The 18,522-nt window shown below is 40.4% G+C and overlaps 1 protein-coding gene and 1 long non-coding RNA gene across 5 annotated transcripts in view; one reads left to right on the top strand and one right to left on the bottom strand.

Moving 5' to 3' along the window:
* Window positions 1–18,522, bottom strand: part of GRM5 (glutamate metabotropic receptor 5) — a 555,198-nt gene that overhangs the window by 55,922 nt on the left and 480,754 nt on the right. For both annotated transcript variants that reach the window (XM_029207228.1, XM_029207229.1), the window contains exon 8: window positions 5,536–6,475. In XM_029207228.1, coding sequence (XP_029063061.1) covers window positions 5,536–6,475 — 940 coding nt within the window. The remainder of the gene's footprint in view (window positions 1–5,535; window positions 6,476–18,522) is intronic.
* LOC114886584 overlaps window positions 1–18,522 on the top strand; it is a 259,298-nt gene that overhangs the window by 51,722 nt on the left and 189,054 nt on the right. The window lies entirely within an intron of this gene.

Genomic DNA, 18,522 nt, shown 5'->3' with positions numbered 1-18,522 from the left:
TTCACTTGTTCCCCATTAATTAAGCCCCAGTGTGAAAGGCAGTGTGATACATACTGGCCTTTATAAAACTATAAACTAAAAGGTGAGATAAATCCATACATAAGCAGTTATATCTACAATGTTCTGAACATCTTGATTTTGGATCACAGAGAAGGAATACCTAGTTTGAGAGCTCATGGGAGGTATAGAGGAATTTTAGTTTGGATCTAACTTTATTTCTTAGAATTATAGCTTCAAAGCAGGGAGCAGCTATGGGATGTATGTGATGCAAGGGTATTATAGCTTTCTCGGGCCTTTCTTCTTCTCTATATCAGAAGCAGGTCCCAGCGTGAATATCCTGGTTAATGGCAAAAAGAAGTCTCTGTATAATCAGAGGATAGCCTGTCTCAGCCATAATCATATAGACAGACCAGCATTTGCCAAGACCTCATACAGAAAAGCCAACAATTGCCAAAGGTGCCTCTGTACCTTCTTTCATATTCTAATACCCAGATGTGCTGACTACAGAATCCAATCATTAAGAACTACATGACCCTAGAGACGTGGATGGGTCTAGAGACCGTCATACAGAGTGAAGTAAGTCAGAAAGAGAAAAACAAATATCGTTTATTAACTCATGTATGTGGAACCTAGAAAAATGGTACAGTTGAACTGGTTTGCAGGGCAGAAATAGAGACACAGGTGTAGAGAACAAACGTATGGACACCAAGGGGGGAAGTGGTGGCGGGGTGTGTGTGATGAATTGGGAGATTGGGATTGACATGTATACACTGATATGTATAAAATAGATAACTAATAAGAACCTGCTGTATTTAAAAAAAATAAAAATAAAGCCCTCTGTTTAAGAACTTCCAAAAAAACCCCCAAAAAACAAACAAAAAAAACAACTACATGACCCTGTAGGGAAAACAAGTTAAAATAGGACCCCAAATCCTAAGAATTCCTGTTTCTATTGGCATTACCAGTGAATTTTGTTGCTTATGCTGCCCTTTTATTTACTAAATTAGAAATGAACTAGTTGAAAATAGTAATCTAATGTTATTAGAGGAATGTTAGAATTGTAGCAAAACATGAGATCAGTGGGTGGGAATCTTGAGCAGAAACTGATGACCACAGGAGTGCAGGGGACATTTGTAATACAGATCACAGCAGGCTTTGTTTATGGTTTCCTTTGCTGTGCAAAAGCTTCTAAGTTTAATTAGGTCCCATGTGTTTATTTTTGTTTTTATTTTCATTACTCTAGGTGGTGGATCGAAAAAGATCTTGCTGTGATTTATGTCAAAGAGTGTTCTGCCTATATTTTCCTCTAAGAGTTTTATAGTGTCCGGTCTTACATTTAGGTCTCTAATCCATTTTGAGTTTATTTTTGTGTATGGTGTTAGGGAGTGTTCTAATTTCATTCTTTTACATGTAGCTGTTCAGTTTTCCCATCACAACTTACTGAAGAGACTGTCTTTTCTCCATTGTATATTCTTGCCTCCTTTGTCATAGATTAGGTGGCGATAGGTGTGTGGGTTTATCTCTAGACTTTCTATACGGTTCAATTGATCTCTATTTCTGTTTTTGTGCCAGTGCCATACTGTCTTGATTACTGTAGCTTTGTAGCATAGTCTGAAGTCAGGGAGCCTGATTCCTCCAGCTCTACTTTCTCAAGATTGCTTTCGCTATTCGGGGTCTTTTGTGTTGCCATACAAAAGACAACCCTCAGAATCAGAAAAAATATTTGCAGACGAAGCAACTGACAAGGGATTAATCTCCCAGATATACAAACAGCTCATGCAGCTCAATATCATAAAAACAAACAACCCAATCAAAAAATGGGCAGAAGACCTAAATACACACTTCACCAAAGAAGACGTACGTATGGCCGACAAACACATGAAAAGATGCTCAACATCACTAACTATTAGAGAAATGCAAATCAAAACTACAATGAGGTATCACCTCACACCGGTCAGAATGGCCATTATCAAAAGATCTACAAACAATAAATGCTGGGGAGGGTGTGGAGAAGAGGGAACCCTCCTACACTGTTGGTGGGAATGTAAATTGTTACAGCCACAGTAGAGAACAGTATGGAGGTTCCTTTAAAAACTAAAAATAGAGCTACCATATGACCCAGCAATCCCACTCCTAGGCATATACCCTGAGAAAACCATAATTTGAAAGGATTCATGCATGCATGCTGATGTTCATTGCAGCACTATTTATGATAGCTAAGAACATGGAAGCAACCTCAATGTCCATCAGCAGAGGAATGGATAAAGATGCGGTACATATATATACAAGGGAATATTACTCAGCCATAAAAAGGAACAAAATAGTGCCATTTGCAGAGACGAAGGTGGACCTAGAGATTGTCATACAGAGTGACGTAAGTCAGAAAGAGAAAAACAACTATCGTGTAATATCGCTTATATGTGGAATCTAGAAAAAATGGTGAACTTATTTGCAAAGCAGAAATAGAGTTACAGATGTAGAGAACAAATTTATGGTTACCAAGGGGGAAAGGGGAGGTGGGATGAATTGGGAGATTGGGACTGACATATATACACTACTATGTGTAAAAAAAATAACTAATGAGAACCAACTGTATAGCACAGAGAACTCTACTCAGTGCTCTGTGGTGACCTAAATGGGAAGGAAATCTAAAAAAGAGTGGATATATGTATACGTATAACTGATTCACTTTGCTGTACAGCAGAAAATAACACAACATTGTAAAGCAACTGTACTCCACTAAAAATTAATTAAAACAAAAACAGCTGATCATTGTAGGCTTAATCTTATGAAAGTTAGTAGAACCACTAGGGGGAAGTAGTGTGCACACTTGAAGACAAGCAAAAAGTAGCTACATTACTACATTCTCCAGTCCATTCATTCAACAAACATACCGATGAATGATTATTGAGTGTCTTCTATGTGTCAAGCACCCTTCTCAGTACTTCTAGGCCCTGGAGGCACAGTGATGAACAAGGTAGACAAGGCCTCCACTCCCAAGCTTATCCTGCTTAGACTGGGACAAAGGGTATGTTCTACAGTCTGGCTAGAAGCTAGACAATGTAAAAATGGAGATGCTCTAGAAAGCCCAGGCTATACAATCAATGTATGTATAGGTTTGTTCTGCCTTATATGATGCTCTCTTTGTTATGAAGATCCTCCTCATTGCATACCTGACACAGAGACATTCAGGTATGGACAAAGACTGACAGCTGTTAACTTAGTTAATAATAAAAGCAAACACTTAAGAAGTACTTATTGTGTGGCATACACTTACATGTATTTACTTATTTAGTCTTACAACCACTGTATGTAATATGTATTTCATTAACTCCATTCATCAGAGGAGGAAATGGAGGCATAGAGACGTTAAGTGATTTGCCTGTGGTTATACAGCTAGTAAGTGATGCTGCCCAGCTAACTGGGATGTTTAATCCCAGTGCTGCCCAGCTCTGCACTCTGCTACCTCCAATAAAGTGTCTATTGTGTGCTTGGCCTTTGCACACACTATTTCTTTCACTCTTGACAATCCTGTGTGGTAGGTCATATGATCTCAATTTGGCAGATGAAGGAAGCAAGGCTCAGAGACAAGAAATGGTAGTGCCGGTGTTCAAACTCAGGACAAGCTGGCTACAAGGCCAGTGCTCTTCACCATTGCTGCATGTTCTCTCCATGGAGCCTGCCCTGGTGAGTTTTTGGGGTGTTTAGGCACGGTCTCACAATTCCGTCCCTCCAGCAACCGGTTTGTTTTCTCTATCAGGATTCCCTGGAAGATTTTATTTGAAGAGACAGTTTAAAGAGAGGCTGATAAAATAAAAGTTTGGAAAAAATAAATTTTCTTGGATAAAATAAAAGGCTTATCTTGCAGAAGTTGCAAAAAAGAATGTTTTAGAAGTCACGAAGGCAGATGGAAAATATGCCAGCAGTTAGATATATGGAAGGTCTTCTATGTATAGGCCATGACATACCCAGGATTTATTGAGGAAGTAGAAGGGGTTATTTTTCCCAAGGTTCACAGTTTAGTTGAATACCTTGCACAGTGTACGTGGAAAGAGATGAGAGGCATATAGAAATCAGAAAAGAATTGAGAGAGGCAAGGATACATGTTAATAATGCAAATGAATTGGGTCATGTGGATAAACTCCCACGTATCCTATGAGTCCTTTTTAGTCCTCAGCAGACACAGTACCTTTACCATCACCCATAATTCAGGCTTTGAAGAATCAGGGGTGATAGGAAAGTAGGATTTTTCAGGAAGGCTAAATGATGGTATAAGAGAATTGTTCAAGGATTAGTATTTAGCTATTTATCTTCCATTTGAAAAATGCTTATCTTCCACTTATTTGTCTAGATTTTAGGAAAATTCTCAAATCTCTATAGAGTTTGCAGACTGATGCTCTGACTAGCTCTTCTGATGTGTTTTCTTAAATATTATTCTATGTAGCCTTTTTAATACCTCCAAATTTGTTCTCAAGCCACTGATAAGATGATCTCATTGCCTTTTGAAGTGCCTTAGGGGGCATTTATCACATAAGAAAGTCCTCCACATGGAGGGATATCATTGGCTGTTGGCTTCAGATTCTTTTCAGATGGCAATTGGCCGCTAACTACTACCTGGGATGCTGGCCTTGGTGGATGGGATGAGACTATGGACAACAGAGAAAGTGGGAAACTGGCTGGTTGTTTAGGAAGGTTATATGCAAAGCCCCTTTGTTGTTTTGCCCCTTGCAGCTACTTAGACACGTCCCAAAGAGTTCAAGTTGCCCATTAAGAATGAAAGTATAGGGCTTCCCTGGTGGCGCAGTGGTTGAGAGTCCGCCTGCCAATGTAAAGGACACGGGTTCGTGCCCCGGTCCGGGAAGATCCCACATGCCGCGGAGCGGCTGGGCCCGTGAGCCATGGCCACTGAGCCTACGCGTCCGGAGCCTGTGCTCCGCAACGGGAGAGGCCACAGCAGTGAGAGGCCCGCGTACCGCAAAAAAAAAAAAAAAAAAAAAAAGAATGAAAGTATAAATTATATATTTCTTGTGCCTCTGTGGGATGGGCAGTCAAGGGTTCTTCTGGGCTTGAGAGAGGTTCAGGCACATGTAAGTGCAGTCAGATGTGTAAGGCTCTTGGTGCTCTGCTCTCAGCATAATCTTTGTTAACACTAATTTTCTCTCTTCTATGCGGGTGAATTAGAATTTAGTCCACTGTGTATCTCTGTCCCCTCAGGATCTGGAGGTCCTTGCCTTGCCTCAGTGATTTAGCTGTGCTCTCCCTGTTCTTCTGACCTCACTTCCCTTTTGTTGTTAAGTCTTTGCTTTTTTTTCTCTATCTCAACTTTTATGTTTCTGGCCTTAGGTTAAGTCACCAGGCCCATACCCAATTAACTCCATAAAAACCATTCAGTGCAAACGTCCAAAGCCCTTTCCCAGCACCCAGCCTCCCCTAGTTTCAGTTATTCAGGTATTTCACATCTAAAAGGCCTGGGAAACAAATGCCACTGATTCCGCCCTAGGGGCCAGTGCTCTACAGCACCTGCAAAACTTTTACCTTAGGGTTTCCCCAGAGGAGCCCCTCCTCTTCCACAGGTTGACCAGGCTGCTGGATCTGCTGGCTGCTGAGGAGGACTTGCCATCCCCCACGTGCATGCGCACCACCGTGGACGTGGTGAAGGCGCTGCGCACATTTCTCTCTGGTTTGGCCAGGATGATGTATACCTTCGGCACAAACATGCAGCCGAGCGCCACTGTGGCGCTGAGGCTGACTGAGAAACACATGGTGATGATTTTGTAGTTGCTGCCAAAGTAGATGGGCACAAAGGCCAGCCATATAATGCAGGTGGTGTACATTGTGAAGGCGATATACTTGGCCTCGTTGAAGTTGGCTGGAACATTTCTGGTCTTGAAAGCATAGAAGGTACAGCTCAAAATCAGCAGTCCATTGTATCCAAGAGGAGTGACAACTCCTAGGTTGGTGGTGTTACAAATCAGGTAGACTTCTCGAATGCTTGGGTAGTCGTGCATTATGTCGGGAGGCTCCATTATAAAGAGGGCGATGATGATGCCCAGCTGGATGCATATGAGAATGAAAGCAATGACTAGCTGGGCACAGGCACTCATGAATCTGGGCTTTTTGGTACAGATCTTCTTCTTGCTGCCAGCCAGGATCCTTGCAATACGATTGGTCTTGGTTACAAGGGCTGAATAGCTCATGGCTGGGGAGAGACCGATGCCTATTCTCTGAAGGTAGCAGTAAATCTGTTTGGGCTTTGCAATGAGGCAGAAGGTACATAAGTAGCCCAGGCAGATGCCAGCAAGGATAATGTAGCAGAGTTCCCTGCTGGAGGACTTGACTACTGGTGTATCACGGTAAATGATGAAGACTGCGGTGACAAACAGGGTGGCTAGCAGGCCGAGGCAGGCAAACACCACAGCTGCAATGGGCTCAGGGTCACCCCAGCGAAGATACTGTACTGGGATCAAATCACAACCTGCAGAGACACAGACACATATTGAAAAAGAAGGAAGAAATATTGACTTGGGTCACTTGTGCCTAAGTTGTAGGCAGGTGCCTATGATCCTTAGAGTTTGTCTCCAGTCTACCCTTCTAAGCTCAGTATCCCATACGACTCCTTTCTTCATATATTCAGTCATAAAATATTTATCTTTAGATGATCAAATACATACTCTGTGACAGGAGCTGTTCTAGGTTCTGAAAACAAAATGATGAAGACCATATTCCCCGCCCTCCAAAAAAAAAATTGGTGGGGGTTAGGGGGACTTTTATAGAATTACCTACAGGTGGGATAAGGACCATGAAGAAGTAGAGCATGAACCCTGACTCAGTCTGTGGGAACAGTAAAATCTCCTTCAACAGGAATTAGCAAATGCAAGTGTTGTGGTTTGGCTGAATTTGTGGATTTGGTAGGTTTGGCAAATAGAAATTAATTGTAAGGAAAGAGCTAGGGGACATTGGAGGCATGAAAGGAGGTTCCATACAGTAATGTGATGAGTGGCCTAAGATAAGTCTGGAACGTAGGCAGGAGGGGATCTTGCAGGGCAGAGAGTCTTAGATCAATGGGAAGTCATCGGAGGGATCTATGTAGAGTAAGAGGAATCACATGGTCAGATTTGCGTGCGTGTGTTTTAAACATTATTTTGGTTGCTGTGTGGATTTTGGATGAGGTAAAGGTGTAGAGAGATTTGAGAAATACTGGAAGCAATATAGGCTGTTTAAATGCATGTGTGGATATGTGAAAGACAAAGGCATCAAGGATGACCAACATCGGTCCTTGAATCCACTGCCAAAAAACACGACAATTTGGCGTCATTTGGGTTATGTGCCTTCCTTTTAAATTTCTTTAGGGCAGTGATTCTCAAACTTGGCTACACACTGGAATCACTTAGATATTTTAAAAAAGTACTGCGGCCTGGGTTTCAGTGCCAGAGTTTCTGATTTCATTGGCCTGGGTATCAGGATTTTTAAAAGGCACTCTAAGTGCTTCTAAACCTGCAGCCAGAGTTGAGAACCACTGCTCTCAAAGGATCATTCTTGTCAATTAGAGTTTTAAAATGGAATTGAGATAGCGTTATTGAGTGAGTAGGAGAGGAATTAGTAATCTGGAGCCCTGGACACTTCAGCAATGTGGCAGAGATTATTCACTGCCTGCAAATAGCCATTCTCCCCTTTATCCTCAGCAACAGATCTCCATTTCCTTTGGGGTGGTAAAGGATGCAGCTAAAACACTACATTTGCCAGCAACCTCTGCAGTCAGTTGTGCCATGTGATAGGTTTTAGCCAGAAAGATGTAAGCAGAGAACTCCGTCAAGGAAAATGACTCATCTTGGAAAGTACCTTTTTTGCCCTTCCTGGCTTTCTCCTTCTGTCGACTGGACTATACACGTGATGGCTAGAGCTCCAGCAGTTATCTTGGACTATAAGGTAACATTAAGGTCAGAAAACATGTTTTGGGATTTGGAAGAGAAAAATGCAGGGAGCCTGAGTCCCTGTTAACCGTGGAATCACTGACTAGCTCTGGACTGTGTATATCATATTTACCTTGTTTAAACAACTTTTATTTCCCTTATATATGCAGCCAAACCAAATCCTAATTGATATAGCTGTAACTTCCTGTATCTCCTGGTCAAGGGTATTGTAGTAAGTGGCTTTGAATATCAATGGCTACTAGGAGGTAAGGGAGACAACAGTAACAGTATGTAATGATGGCGTAGGGGAGCAGAATTTGCCATCCCCAAGTATGTCTCTTTGAGATATTACTTTCAGCTGGTTATTTTCTAAGAAATGGCAGACGGGGGAAGAAAACTGAAAACCCCACTAGGAGAGACACATTCTTGTAAGAAACATTTGCATTCATAAGGGAAATCTCCATTTGGAAGGGTAGCACCCTCACTGTACAGTAGAGGAGGGTGTCCAAATCTCTAGAAATTCTTATCAGTGGTGAAGGCAAAGACTTGAATCTGCATAAAAACCTTTACCCTTACTGTGCTTTTCCTCCCCTAGCTGACTGTCCCCACCCTCAACATCCTCTATTGTCTTTAGCTGAGGACGGTACTTAAGATGAGGGCTTTGGCCATTTTGGTGAGTTACTCATTTTTCCTGAGTCTCTCCCATGTCTACAGGTTGTTAAACTCTTTGATTTCTCTTCTTAATGTCTCATGTCAATTTAATTCTTTTGATGTCAGCCAGAAGAACCTAGAAGGGTAGAGGGAAATTTCTTCCTCCCTGACAATGACAAAGAAGCGTGGGGTTCTTTCAAAACATGTCTAAGGCAGCTCTGTTGTAGAAAGAAACGAAAACATTCTTTCTTCTCTCTCTTATTTCTGCCTTGCCAGTCTTTTTCTTCAAGATCTTAGGTTTCAAACTATTAGTTTATAGTAAGATGCAATACGGGTTTAATAGGATTTGTGAGTTAGCCTAGGATCCTCAGCACACTTTACAAAATAGTTTCTGTGGGAAAATGTATGCTTAGTTTAAAAACCTGTGCTTTTTTTTTTTTTTTTTTGCGGTATGCGGGCCTCTCACTGCTGTGGCCTCTCCCGTTGTGGAACACAGGCTCCGGACGCACAGGCTCAGCGGCCATGGCTCACGGGCCCAGCCGCTCCGCCGCCTGTGGGACCTTCCCGGACCGGGGCACGAACCCGCGTCCCCTGCATCAGCAGGCAGACTCTCAACCACTGCGCCACCAGGGAAGCCCAAAAACCTGTGCTTTTAACTTTAAAAAATGTGTATGTGGATAGCCCAGACTAAATATGACAGTTATTTTATATAGTGTATAGGATTATAAATAAATGCATATCTCATTGCTAATGAATATACCTGTATCTATTTTTAGGCACCTGTGTTCACATATGCTTCTTATTATGTAGGATATCAACTTCTGAGACTTTAGGATACCATAGGGTTTAGGTTCATATTTACAAATTTGTTCTTCATAGAGACTATTTTACAACAAGAAAAATAGGGACTCATCATTCCTATCTTTATTCTTCCATAACAGCTTATTTATAACACTGATATGACAATGAAATTCATTATCTACTGTAGTTAATTCTATAGGGGTCTGTTTCCCCTGCTAGGTCATGAGCTACTAAATGTCCATAGTAATTTACTGATATAGGAAAGATGTTATGTGGTACATGAAGCAGGAATCCTTTCAACAGCTGAAGAGAATCACCTGAAAAAATATATAAATATTTAAGGGCTTTCACTTTACTCCTTTTTTTCCCCCTGTTGTTCTGCTAAATCTTAACTGCTTTTATCTAAACGTCATTAGCACCCTAATTACTGAATGTTTTCTCTATGATAACATTCATCACTGTTTTTATGTCAAATATATTCTTGAACTCTTCATGTGCAACCTGTTAACATCATGTGTGAAACTTAAATCTCCATTAGATATATGTGTTGGAAGAAATGTGTATAAGGGATGCCTCTAATGTGTTGTGGTTATTTTCTCAAAGTTGTCAGAATTTATATATTCAAATGAATGTTTTTTTCATTTAACGTGAACCACTGCAAGGGCTTTAATGATGCTGCCATTGCACAAAATACTTTTGAAACTATTGTCTTGGAATAGAAAATATTGGATTCTGATTATAGTGTTATAATCATTGAATGTTATAAATTGGATAAGATCTTAGAGTTTCCAAGAATGGATGTGCATCACAATCACTTGGAGAGTCTACAAAAATACAATTCAGGAGTCTAAACTCAGGAGATTTCGAATCAGTACATTTGGGGTGGGACAAAAGAATTTTGTTTTGAATCAGCAAGCTCAGTGACTATACAACTGGTCCTTGGTTGGCAGCCCACCCTTAGAGATTATCAGGCTGACTTCTCATCCAGTGTGTGAATGTCTTACATGATAATTACTAGATGCAATCACCCTAACCCTACCTAAGGCTTTCCATGAGCTATGTTGTCTCAAGGCCAGGATTAATAGTGGGGGAAGATAGACTGGAAAGACAGGAGGTCTGGATGGCAGGTAGAGACGGGAGGTGAATAAAATGGTTAGAAGGCTATCACAATAGGACAGGCAAGGGATGTTAGGGCAATAATTAAAAGCCACTGTCCTGAGAACATTCAGCTGGTAAAGACATTTCAGAACTAGGACTGAAAGAAATGATGAGGTAGACAGACAGCAGAGTCAGGAGAGAGGCTTGTAACCAAGCTGATGGCAGTGCTGTTAACCAAGATGCAGGCTGTTGGAAGAAAAGCGTCACATTTTATAGGAATGATATCTAGTTCCAGTTTGGACATGTTGTGTTTGAAATGTTTATGACGAGTAGAGCAGATGGGAGCAGAAGCTTAGAAGAGCTATCAGGGTAGAAGTTACAGCTTTAGGAATCATCTGTGTATAGGTGGAAATAAGAGACATGGAAGTGAATGTAATCAATAAGGAAATTCATGGATATAGATGAGAGCAGAGTCTGGAAGTCTGGTATGACACCGAACTTAAGGAAGGGCAGAGGAAGAGGATATGTCAGGGGAGATATAAGCTAGGTCATCTAGAAGGAAGGAAGGGTGTCAGAAGCCAAAGGAAAGTGGTTAATTGGATGGTGCACCGTATCCTCCTCTAACAATGTCACTTCAGTTTTTCTTTCTTTCTTTCTTTCTTTTTAAAAATCCTTACCCAAAGAGCTTTCACAAAGCTTTGAGCTTCAGTTTTCCAGATATCTCTCCTTGTGGCATATCACTCTCTTATATTTCCCCCCTTTACTACTTTTAGTTCTGTTTCCTCTGAACAGGGGGTGGTGCAGAAGTTCTATCAAATCTCAGAATATTGAGGTACTGCTAACCTTATTATGATATAAGTTTAGATTCTCATTAATTGCTACGCCTACTTTGCATTGGTTTACAAACATCTGAATACACTGTTATTCTTCCTAAATCTCTTCCTTATTTTCTTCTGTGAATTAGGGCCTTTTCTGCATTAATGGTTTTCTTTTTTATCCCTGTTTCATTCTTAGTGTAATGGTAAGTACTCAGTATTGGAAGTACTCAGTGTACTGGTAAGTTATCACTGGAAGGGTATGTAGAAGTTAACTAGCATAATATTATTACATTCCTTTCTAGAAATGCATGTGAGGCATAAATTAGAAAATCAAGACCTGTTTTCTGATGACATCTATTTAGGTGGCTATCCACTTCTCACTTTCCTCCCCTTTCATGCTTGATCCGTATTCTGTGATTCTCCAGTATAATTCATCCTTTCATAGCTTGAGGTGACATATATTGAAAACAACAGTTTTTTTCTTTTCCGTTATAGTTTATTACAAGGTATTGAATATAGTTCCCTGTGCTATATGTAGGACCTTCTTGTTTATCTATTTCATACATAGTAGTTTGTATCTGCTAATCCCAAACTCCTAATTTATCCCTCCCCCACCCCCTTCCCCCTTTGGTAGTTATAAGTTTGTCTGTGAGTCTTTCTGTTTTGTGAATAAGTTCATTTGTATCGTTTTTTAGATTCCATATAAGTGATGTCGTATGACATTTGTTTTTCTCTGTTTGACTTACTTCACTTAGTATGATAATCTCTAGGTCCATCAGTGTTGCTGCAAATGGCATTATTTTATTCATATTAATGGCTGAGTAATATTCCATTACACACACACACATATGTGTGTATATATATATCACAGCTTCTTTTATCTATTCCTCTGTTGATGGACATCTAGGTTGCTTCCATGTCTTGGCTATTGTAAATAGTGCTGCTATGAACACTGGGGTGTATGTACCTTTTTGAATTAGAGTTTTCTCTGGATGTACGCCCAGGAGTGGGGTTGCTGCATCATATGGTAGCTCTATGTTTAGTTTTTTAAGGAACCTCCATATTGTTCTCCATAGTGGCTGCACCAGTTTACATTCTCACCAACAGTGTAGGAGGGTTTCCTTTTCTCCACACCCTCTCCAGCAGAAAATACAACAATTTTTTTTAAAGGGAAGGAGAGCTGCCAAAACTGTATTATCCACATTATCCTATGATTGCGCTACTGTGCTTCCCGTACATCTAACGGGAGACGGACGGCTCACTGATTTCCTGGACACCTAAAAATGATACGACTGCTTAGCAATAACTGGTACTCATGCTTACTGTTTGGGTATTAGTCGTGCAGGAGTAATATTCCTGTAGTTAATAGTTCCTAGACTGTTGCATTCTCAAACCCTCTTCCAGGTGTCTGTTCAGGCAGAAGGAAAGAGGAGTCAAAGATCCTGGGACAGTTGCCTGATGTTCTGTAAGTTGACTAGGCAGGAACTCCTTAACAAGCTCCTTATTTCCTGTATAATTTTGGAGGAAAGGAAGTTGCTGCTGTGAATCTTTGAGCATCAGATGTATGTGTGGTCCGCTGCCGGTCAGGCCATTTCAGGTATACGAAACTCATTCGGGGCTGTTGTGGAACTCTCCTCTCATACGTGAACGATAGATCTGCCCAGAGTACAGGGTGTTGACTGGGGACTAACAACATCACGCCTGCTGGCAATCTGCTCCATCAATAGACCACTTGTCTGCCTTTCCTCCCTTCTTTACCTGTCGGGATCTGGATCTCTGGGGTGTTGGTTTGAGATAGCAGAGTGACGCAGACTCAGAATTCTTTCTGCCTTGTTCATAACCCTGCTCATTTAATATTTTCTCTTCACTTAGCCTAAGCTAAAGTTTTTCATTACTTCCACATTTCAGAAGAACTGGAAGTGATGTGTGTGTGTGCGTGTTATATTTAGGTACCTTATTTTTCTTTGTAGCACTTACTATAATTTTAATCTATTGTGTGTGTGTATACGTGCATGTGTTAGAGAGGGAGAGAGAGAGAGGTTGAGAGAGACGTCATATTGTTTAGGTCTGTCCTCCCTACTTCACTAAAAGCACCCTGATGTCAGAGACTTTGCATCTTTTGCTCACGAATGGAACCGTGGTACTGAGCACGGTGCCTCACTCATATGGTTAGCACAGCAATTTACAAATTAATATATCTACTATATAATCAAAGTATAATCAAATTCTCATTCTGGTGTATGGATCAAATCATTCTCAGCAAACCTTTTTGTGGCCTTTAGGAAGTCCAAGTTGCAGAACTGTTATGTACTGTTATAGATAGAAATCTAAATTCAGTGCATTACACCTGAATTTTAGAGTCAGGATTCTGAATCAGAGAGGGCAAAACTAAGTAAGCACCTCAAAGGCTTCCTTCTGCCTAGGGGTGTGACATGTCTCACATTAGAAATATTCCTGGTACTAACTTGGCAGTGATCAGTGTTTGTGATTAATCTAATTTTGAGTAATTCATTGGATCTGGGAATTATGAATAGAAGAAAGAGGGAGGCAGTAACAGAAGTCATTCTTTAACAAGTGTCATTTAGTATAAAGTTCAGATACACCGTTCCCAAAAAGGCTTCAGTAGTTGTGGCACACGGGCTCAGTTGCTCCGCAGCATGTGGGATCTTCCCGGACCAGGCCTCGAACCCGTGTCCCTTGCATTGGCAGGTGGATTCTTAACCAATGCACCACCAGGGAAGCCTTTGTCCTTTGGTGCCCTTTGGTGGGTGCCCTCTAGGAACCAGTGGGCGGCTCTCACTCCAGTCGGCAGCACTAACTGGAAACCCCCAAAAGAGTTAGCAGCGAGGTCACTGTGAATCCCACCCATGACCTGCCAACAGTGTTGATCCAACTGGAGCTTTCTCCTTTCTGTGGCCCCCACCACTCAGCACTTACCCAAGACTTCTCACCACTTTTCCCGGACCCCTTCTCCCCAGCAGGGCCTCAGAAGGCCTGTCGCCTCCCTGCCCTGTCTCCTGGGCCATGGTGACTCTCTTCTCAGTGTGTCTTTTGTTAAAGATGCCCTTTTTGTATAAATAAAAGATAATTTGGAGTTGTTCTCTCAAAAAAAGAAAAAAAAAAGGCATTTTCTAGAGTTGATTGATTTTACCATTACCTTAGCATGAAATAAAACATAACCATGATTCCTCCCTCAAATGAAAATTTAGTCTCTATCCAAAATGTTTGGTAGGTTTTATGGAAGCTGCCTCAATGGGAAGCCACTTTATTCCTGTTTATGCCAGCATTAAAAAAAAGGGCAGAAACTAACATTTATTGAATGCCTACTAAATGTCAGGTGTTATCCTAGATATTTTAGGTAATCTTCACAGTAAACAAGTGAGGTAGGTATTATTAACTCTGTTTTACAGAGGAAGGATATGAGGTTTAATCTGATGCGTTGGGGCTGAGATTAAAACCCTGTGAACATTTTGATTGATTGATTAACTGATTGACTTATGTTACATCAGGAGAGACAAACTGATCAAAGTGTTCCTTTCAAAGGGGCCCTGAGGTTACTTAGTAGGAAGGAGAATCATGAATAATTGGCAATGTCTGCCACGTGCAAGGAGGGGCTAGTGGTGGCATAAGTATTTGATATTTGACGTAGATCCATTCTCCCTTCTGAGAAATCTCATTGGTTCAAATTCTTCAGCAAGGTTCTCATCCTGGCTTATACGTCCTGAGGGTTGCTAGCCAGACACTGATTGGTAAATTTTTACTCTTGTGTCCCTAAAGTTTTCTAGTGTGGAATGGGCACCAAGTACCCACGGCACACGAGAACAAGGATTGATTGTAGGACATTCCTAACATTGCCACATAGAGGACTCACAGCCACCCGTTTATCATCGGACCCAGCCTATTTCATGCCCTTCAAGGTTTATTGCATATTTTTTGTTTTAGATTCCCTTAATAAAATGCCCTCAGAGAGCTGACAACTCAGGGTTATAGTTTTTATTTAGCTTTTATATTTTTTTATTGGTTACATTTTATAGGGGAATTTGAAATTGTATGCAAAGATTAATTTCATAATTAGGCATAAAGAATGATTTAATAGTTCTGCAGAGTGCTGAGGGGAAGGATTATCACAGATGCACATTTGTAGGGACCAGCTTTGGAAAAATATGACTTCCGGTCATACTGCGGATGAATAAGAGAGGAAAAACACAGCATATGAATTTAAATAATAAAATGTGCTGACTGGAATACTTTGCTCCATTTTTACCTTTCCCCTCTCCCCTCACTATCTAACTCATTCCTCTTTCATTTTCCAGCTCTTCTTTGAGGATGGCTTTTCTGATTCCTGGAGTGACAGGTTCCTCCCATGTGGTCAAGCAGTTCCCTTTGCCGGTGTCTATCACAGCGCTTGCACAACATTTTTTTGCACATAATAGCACAACTGTTATGCTCATAGTGAACTTGCTTGTCTGTTTCATGTAGTAGACAGAGAGCAAATTGAGAGCAGGGGACTGTTTGCCTTTTGCTCTACTGTGCCAAGCCAGTAGCCAGTACACAACACGCAGTTAAACAGGTTGAACGAATGAATGATTACGTTAATGGAGGAGAGAACAGTTGAATCAGGAGACACGCATTTCATTTTCAGCTTGCACACAAATATTTCTGGTGAATACGAGACGCTTCCTCTATTTATTTGTGTCTCCATTTGTTTTTACGTTTTTGGAATTTATTTAGTAACAGTGAGCATTCAGAGATATTTTCATTGGATGGGGATCCTTCCATCTGAGTCTTTTTCCATTTTTATGAGAGAGGGCACATTTTACAACCAGGTAGCTTCTTCAGCCTGCTTTCTGCCCGTGGATGACTGGATTACCAAGGATCTCTTTATATTTGAACTGTCTGTCCTTTGCGTGTTTTAGTCGTGTCTCCATTTTTTCTATACATAAAATGGAAATACAGAACTCCCTTCCCTATAATGAGGGTTTTAATCTGGAGAAACCCTTGTAGAAGAAATTGCATATGAGAAATTAAAGACCGATTACCTGAAAAAGAGCAGTGAAGCAATTTCTCAGGACTGAGAAAATAAAATGCTTAAAACTAGTTTTGTACTTTACTAGAATAAAACATTAAAGTCATCACTTTAAAACCAAGAGAGGATCAAGGGAATTTTACACACATGATTTGAGCTATAATGAGTGTTTTACAATTAATTTCCTGGTTTGCTAGACTCTTTTCAGGCTCCCTTTCCTCTGGTTTTAGTCAGTCATTTTTTTTTTTTTTTGCAAATAATCTGCATAGTAAAAAGCATTTTCCTCCTGTGGCTGGTCTTCCATCCAAATGTCCTTTCTGATTTTGTGACTCAGATATTTATTGAGTGTCTACTGTGTTCTAGGAGCTTGTTATTCCCAAGTGTCCAAAACAAGCAGAAACCCCCTACCCTTTAGCTTGTGTTCCAACTGGGGAGACTGACAATATATGATCAGCAAAAATAAGTTAATACATTAACAATATAATGGAATAAAAGGTTATCTATGAAGTGGGGAAAGTAAGAGGTAGAAGAGAGGGGAAAGGGGGACAGTTTGTAGTACTAAACACGTTGGTCAAGGTAGACATTTGAGCAAGGACTTGAAGGAGGCAAGGATAACAGCAGTATGTGTATCTGGGGTGGAGCATTCCAGGCAGAGAGAACAGCTGGGCAATGACCCTAGGAGAACAGCCTTCCAGATATCTTAACAGAAGAACAAAAGGACCAATGTGTTGGGGGATAGAGGGAGATGTAATAAAGAGGAAAACAGTCCAGATACATAACAAAGGTCTGGGTCATATAGAACATAAATTTGACTTTGAATGAGAGCAAACTATTGTAGGTTCTTAGACAGTGGAATAACATGATCTGGCTTACTTTTCAAAAGGTATCTCTGCCCGGGCTATTGAGAAGTGGCTGTAGGTAGAGGCAGGAGGAGAACCAGGAAGATTAATTAGGAGGTTATTTCACTAGTAAAGATGATTAACAGTTATTACCAGGGCCAGAATCTTACAGTGGAGGTAATGGGAAGTGGTAGACTTCTGTATTTGAAGGAAGAGTCAGTGGAATTTCCTGACCAATTGACCAAAGGATATGAGAAAACGCAAAAGATGATTCCAAAGTTGTTGGCCTGAGCTACTGAAAGAATGGATTTGCCATCAGGTGAAATACAGAATGCTAAGGATAGAGCAGCCTTGGGGATCAGGAAGGTAAAGACTAAAGGATTTCAGATTTGGAAATGTAGAATTTGATATATCTATCGCACATTCAAATAAATATGTCAAGTAGGCAGTTGAATATTCAAGTCTGGAGATCGGATGAGAAGTCTGGGCTACATATTTAGATTCAGAAATCTTCAGTGTATAACTGAGAACAAGAGACTGGGTAGGATCACCGGTGAAGCAAATGTAGATAGAAAAGAGGATGAAGACTGAGCCCTGGGACACTCCAAAACTCTATTCTTACTTTTATTTCAAACACAGAGTTAGATATAAATGTAAAAACACTAAAGGCAATAGATGCTAGATTCCCTCCGAGAAGGTTAATTTTTTTTCTTGTCATTGAGGAAAACAGGAAAAGTGGATAATGATGCCATTATTATCCACTGAAACCAGAAAAACTTTTGATCAGGGAGAGTGAGTAAAAAAAAGATGGCAGGAAAAGAAAAAGAATTCAATTTCAAGCATAAGAGGAATAAAACATCGGTCTTAGTAATAGATTTCAGTTTAGAATGGAAGACAAAAACAGGTGACTGTATTAAACTGTGTTTACTTCAGTGTTCACATAATATGTTCTTAATGTACTTCGGCAAACTGGAAACAACCAACATTAACAGAAAATAACAAATGTGGTTAGTTTATGCGTCCAGTTGTTAACGTACAAGCAGTGATTAATGTACTTCTTGTCATGCATGCATTGATAACAAAAATAGCAACAAAACATATTAATCTAAAGAAAACCAGTAAAGAGTGGGCACTGTAGTTGAATTTATCAGCACTCTAGAACCTAAAAGAAATAAATGGGAAACAACAAGAAAAAAAAAAAAAAGAAACATGCCAGATGCCTTTTAGTATTGTTGTGGCTCATGACTATCTTTCTGGAGTTTCCAAATCATGTTAACCTTGTGTAACCCATTCGTTTGGAATCAGAAAGCTAAGAAGGTAAAGTAAGTGACATTAAAAGAGATATTTATAATAGTAAGCTAGTTCAACAAGTGCAAATT

The sequence above is a fragment of the Monodon monoceros genome, unplaced genomic scaffold (genome assembly GCF_005190385.1).
Source record: "Monodon monoceros isolate NGI ecotype Baffin Bay Population unplaced genomic scaffold, NGI_Narwhal_1 Super_Scaffold_7, whole genome shotgun sequence".
Classification (NCBI taxonomy): Eukaryota; Metazoa; Chordata; class Mammalia; order Artiodactyla; family Monodontidae; genus Monodon; species Monodon monoceros.
Note: the sequence above shows the minus strand (reverse complement) of the source record. Positions and strands in the feature narration are given on the sequence as shown.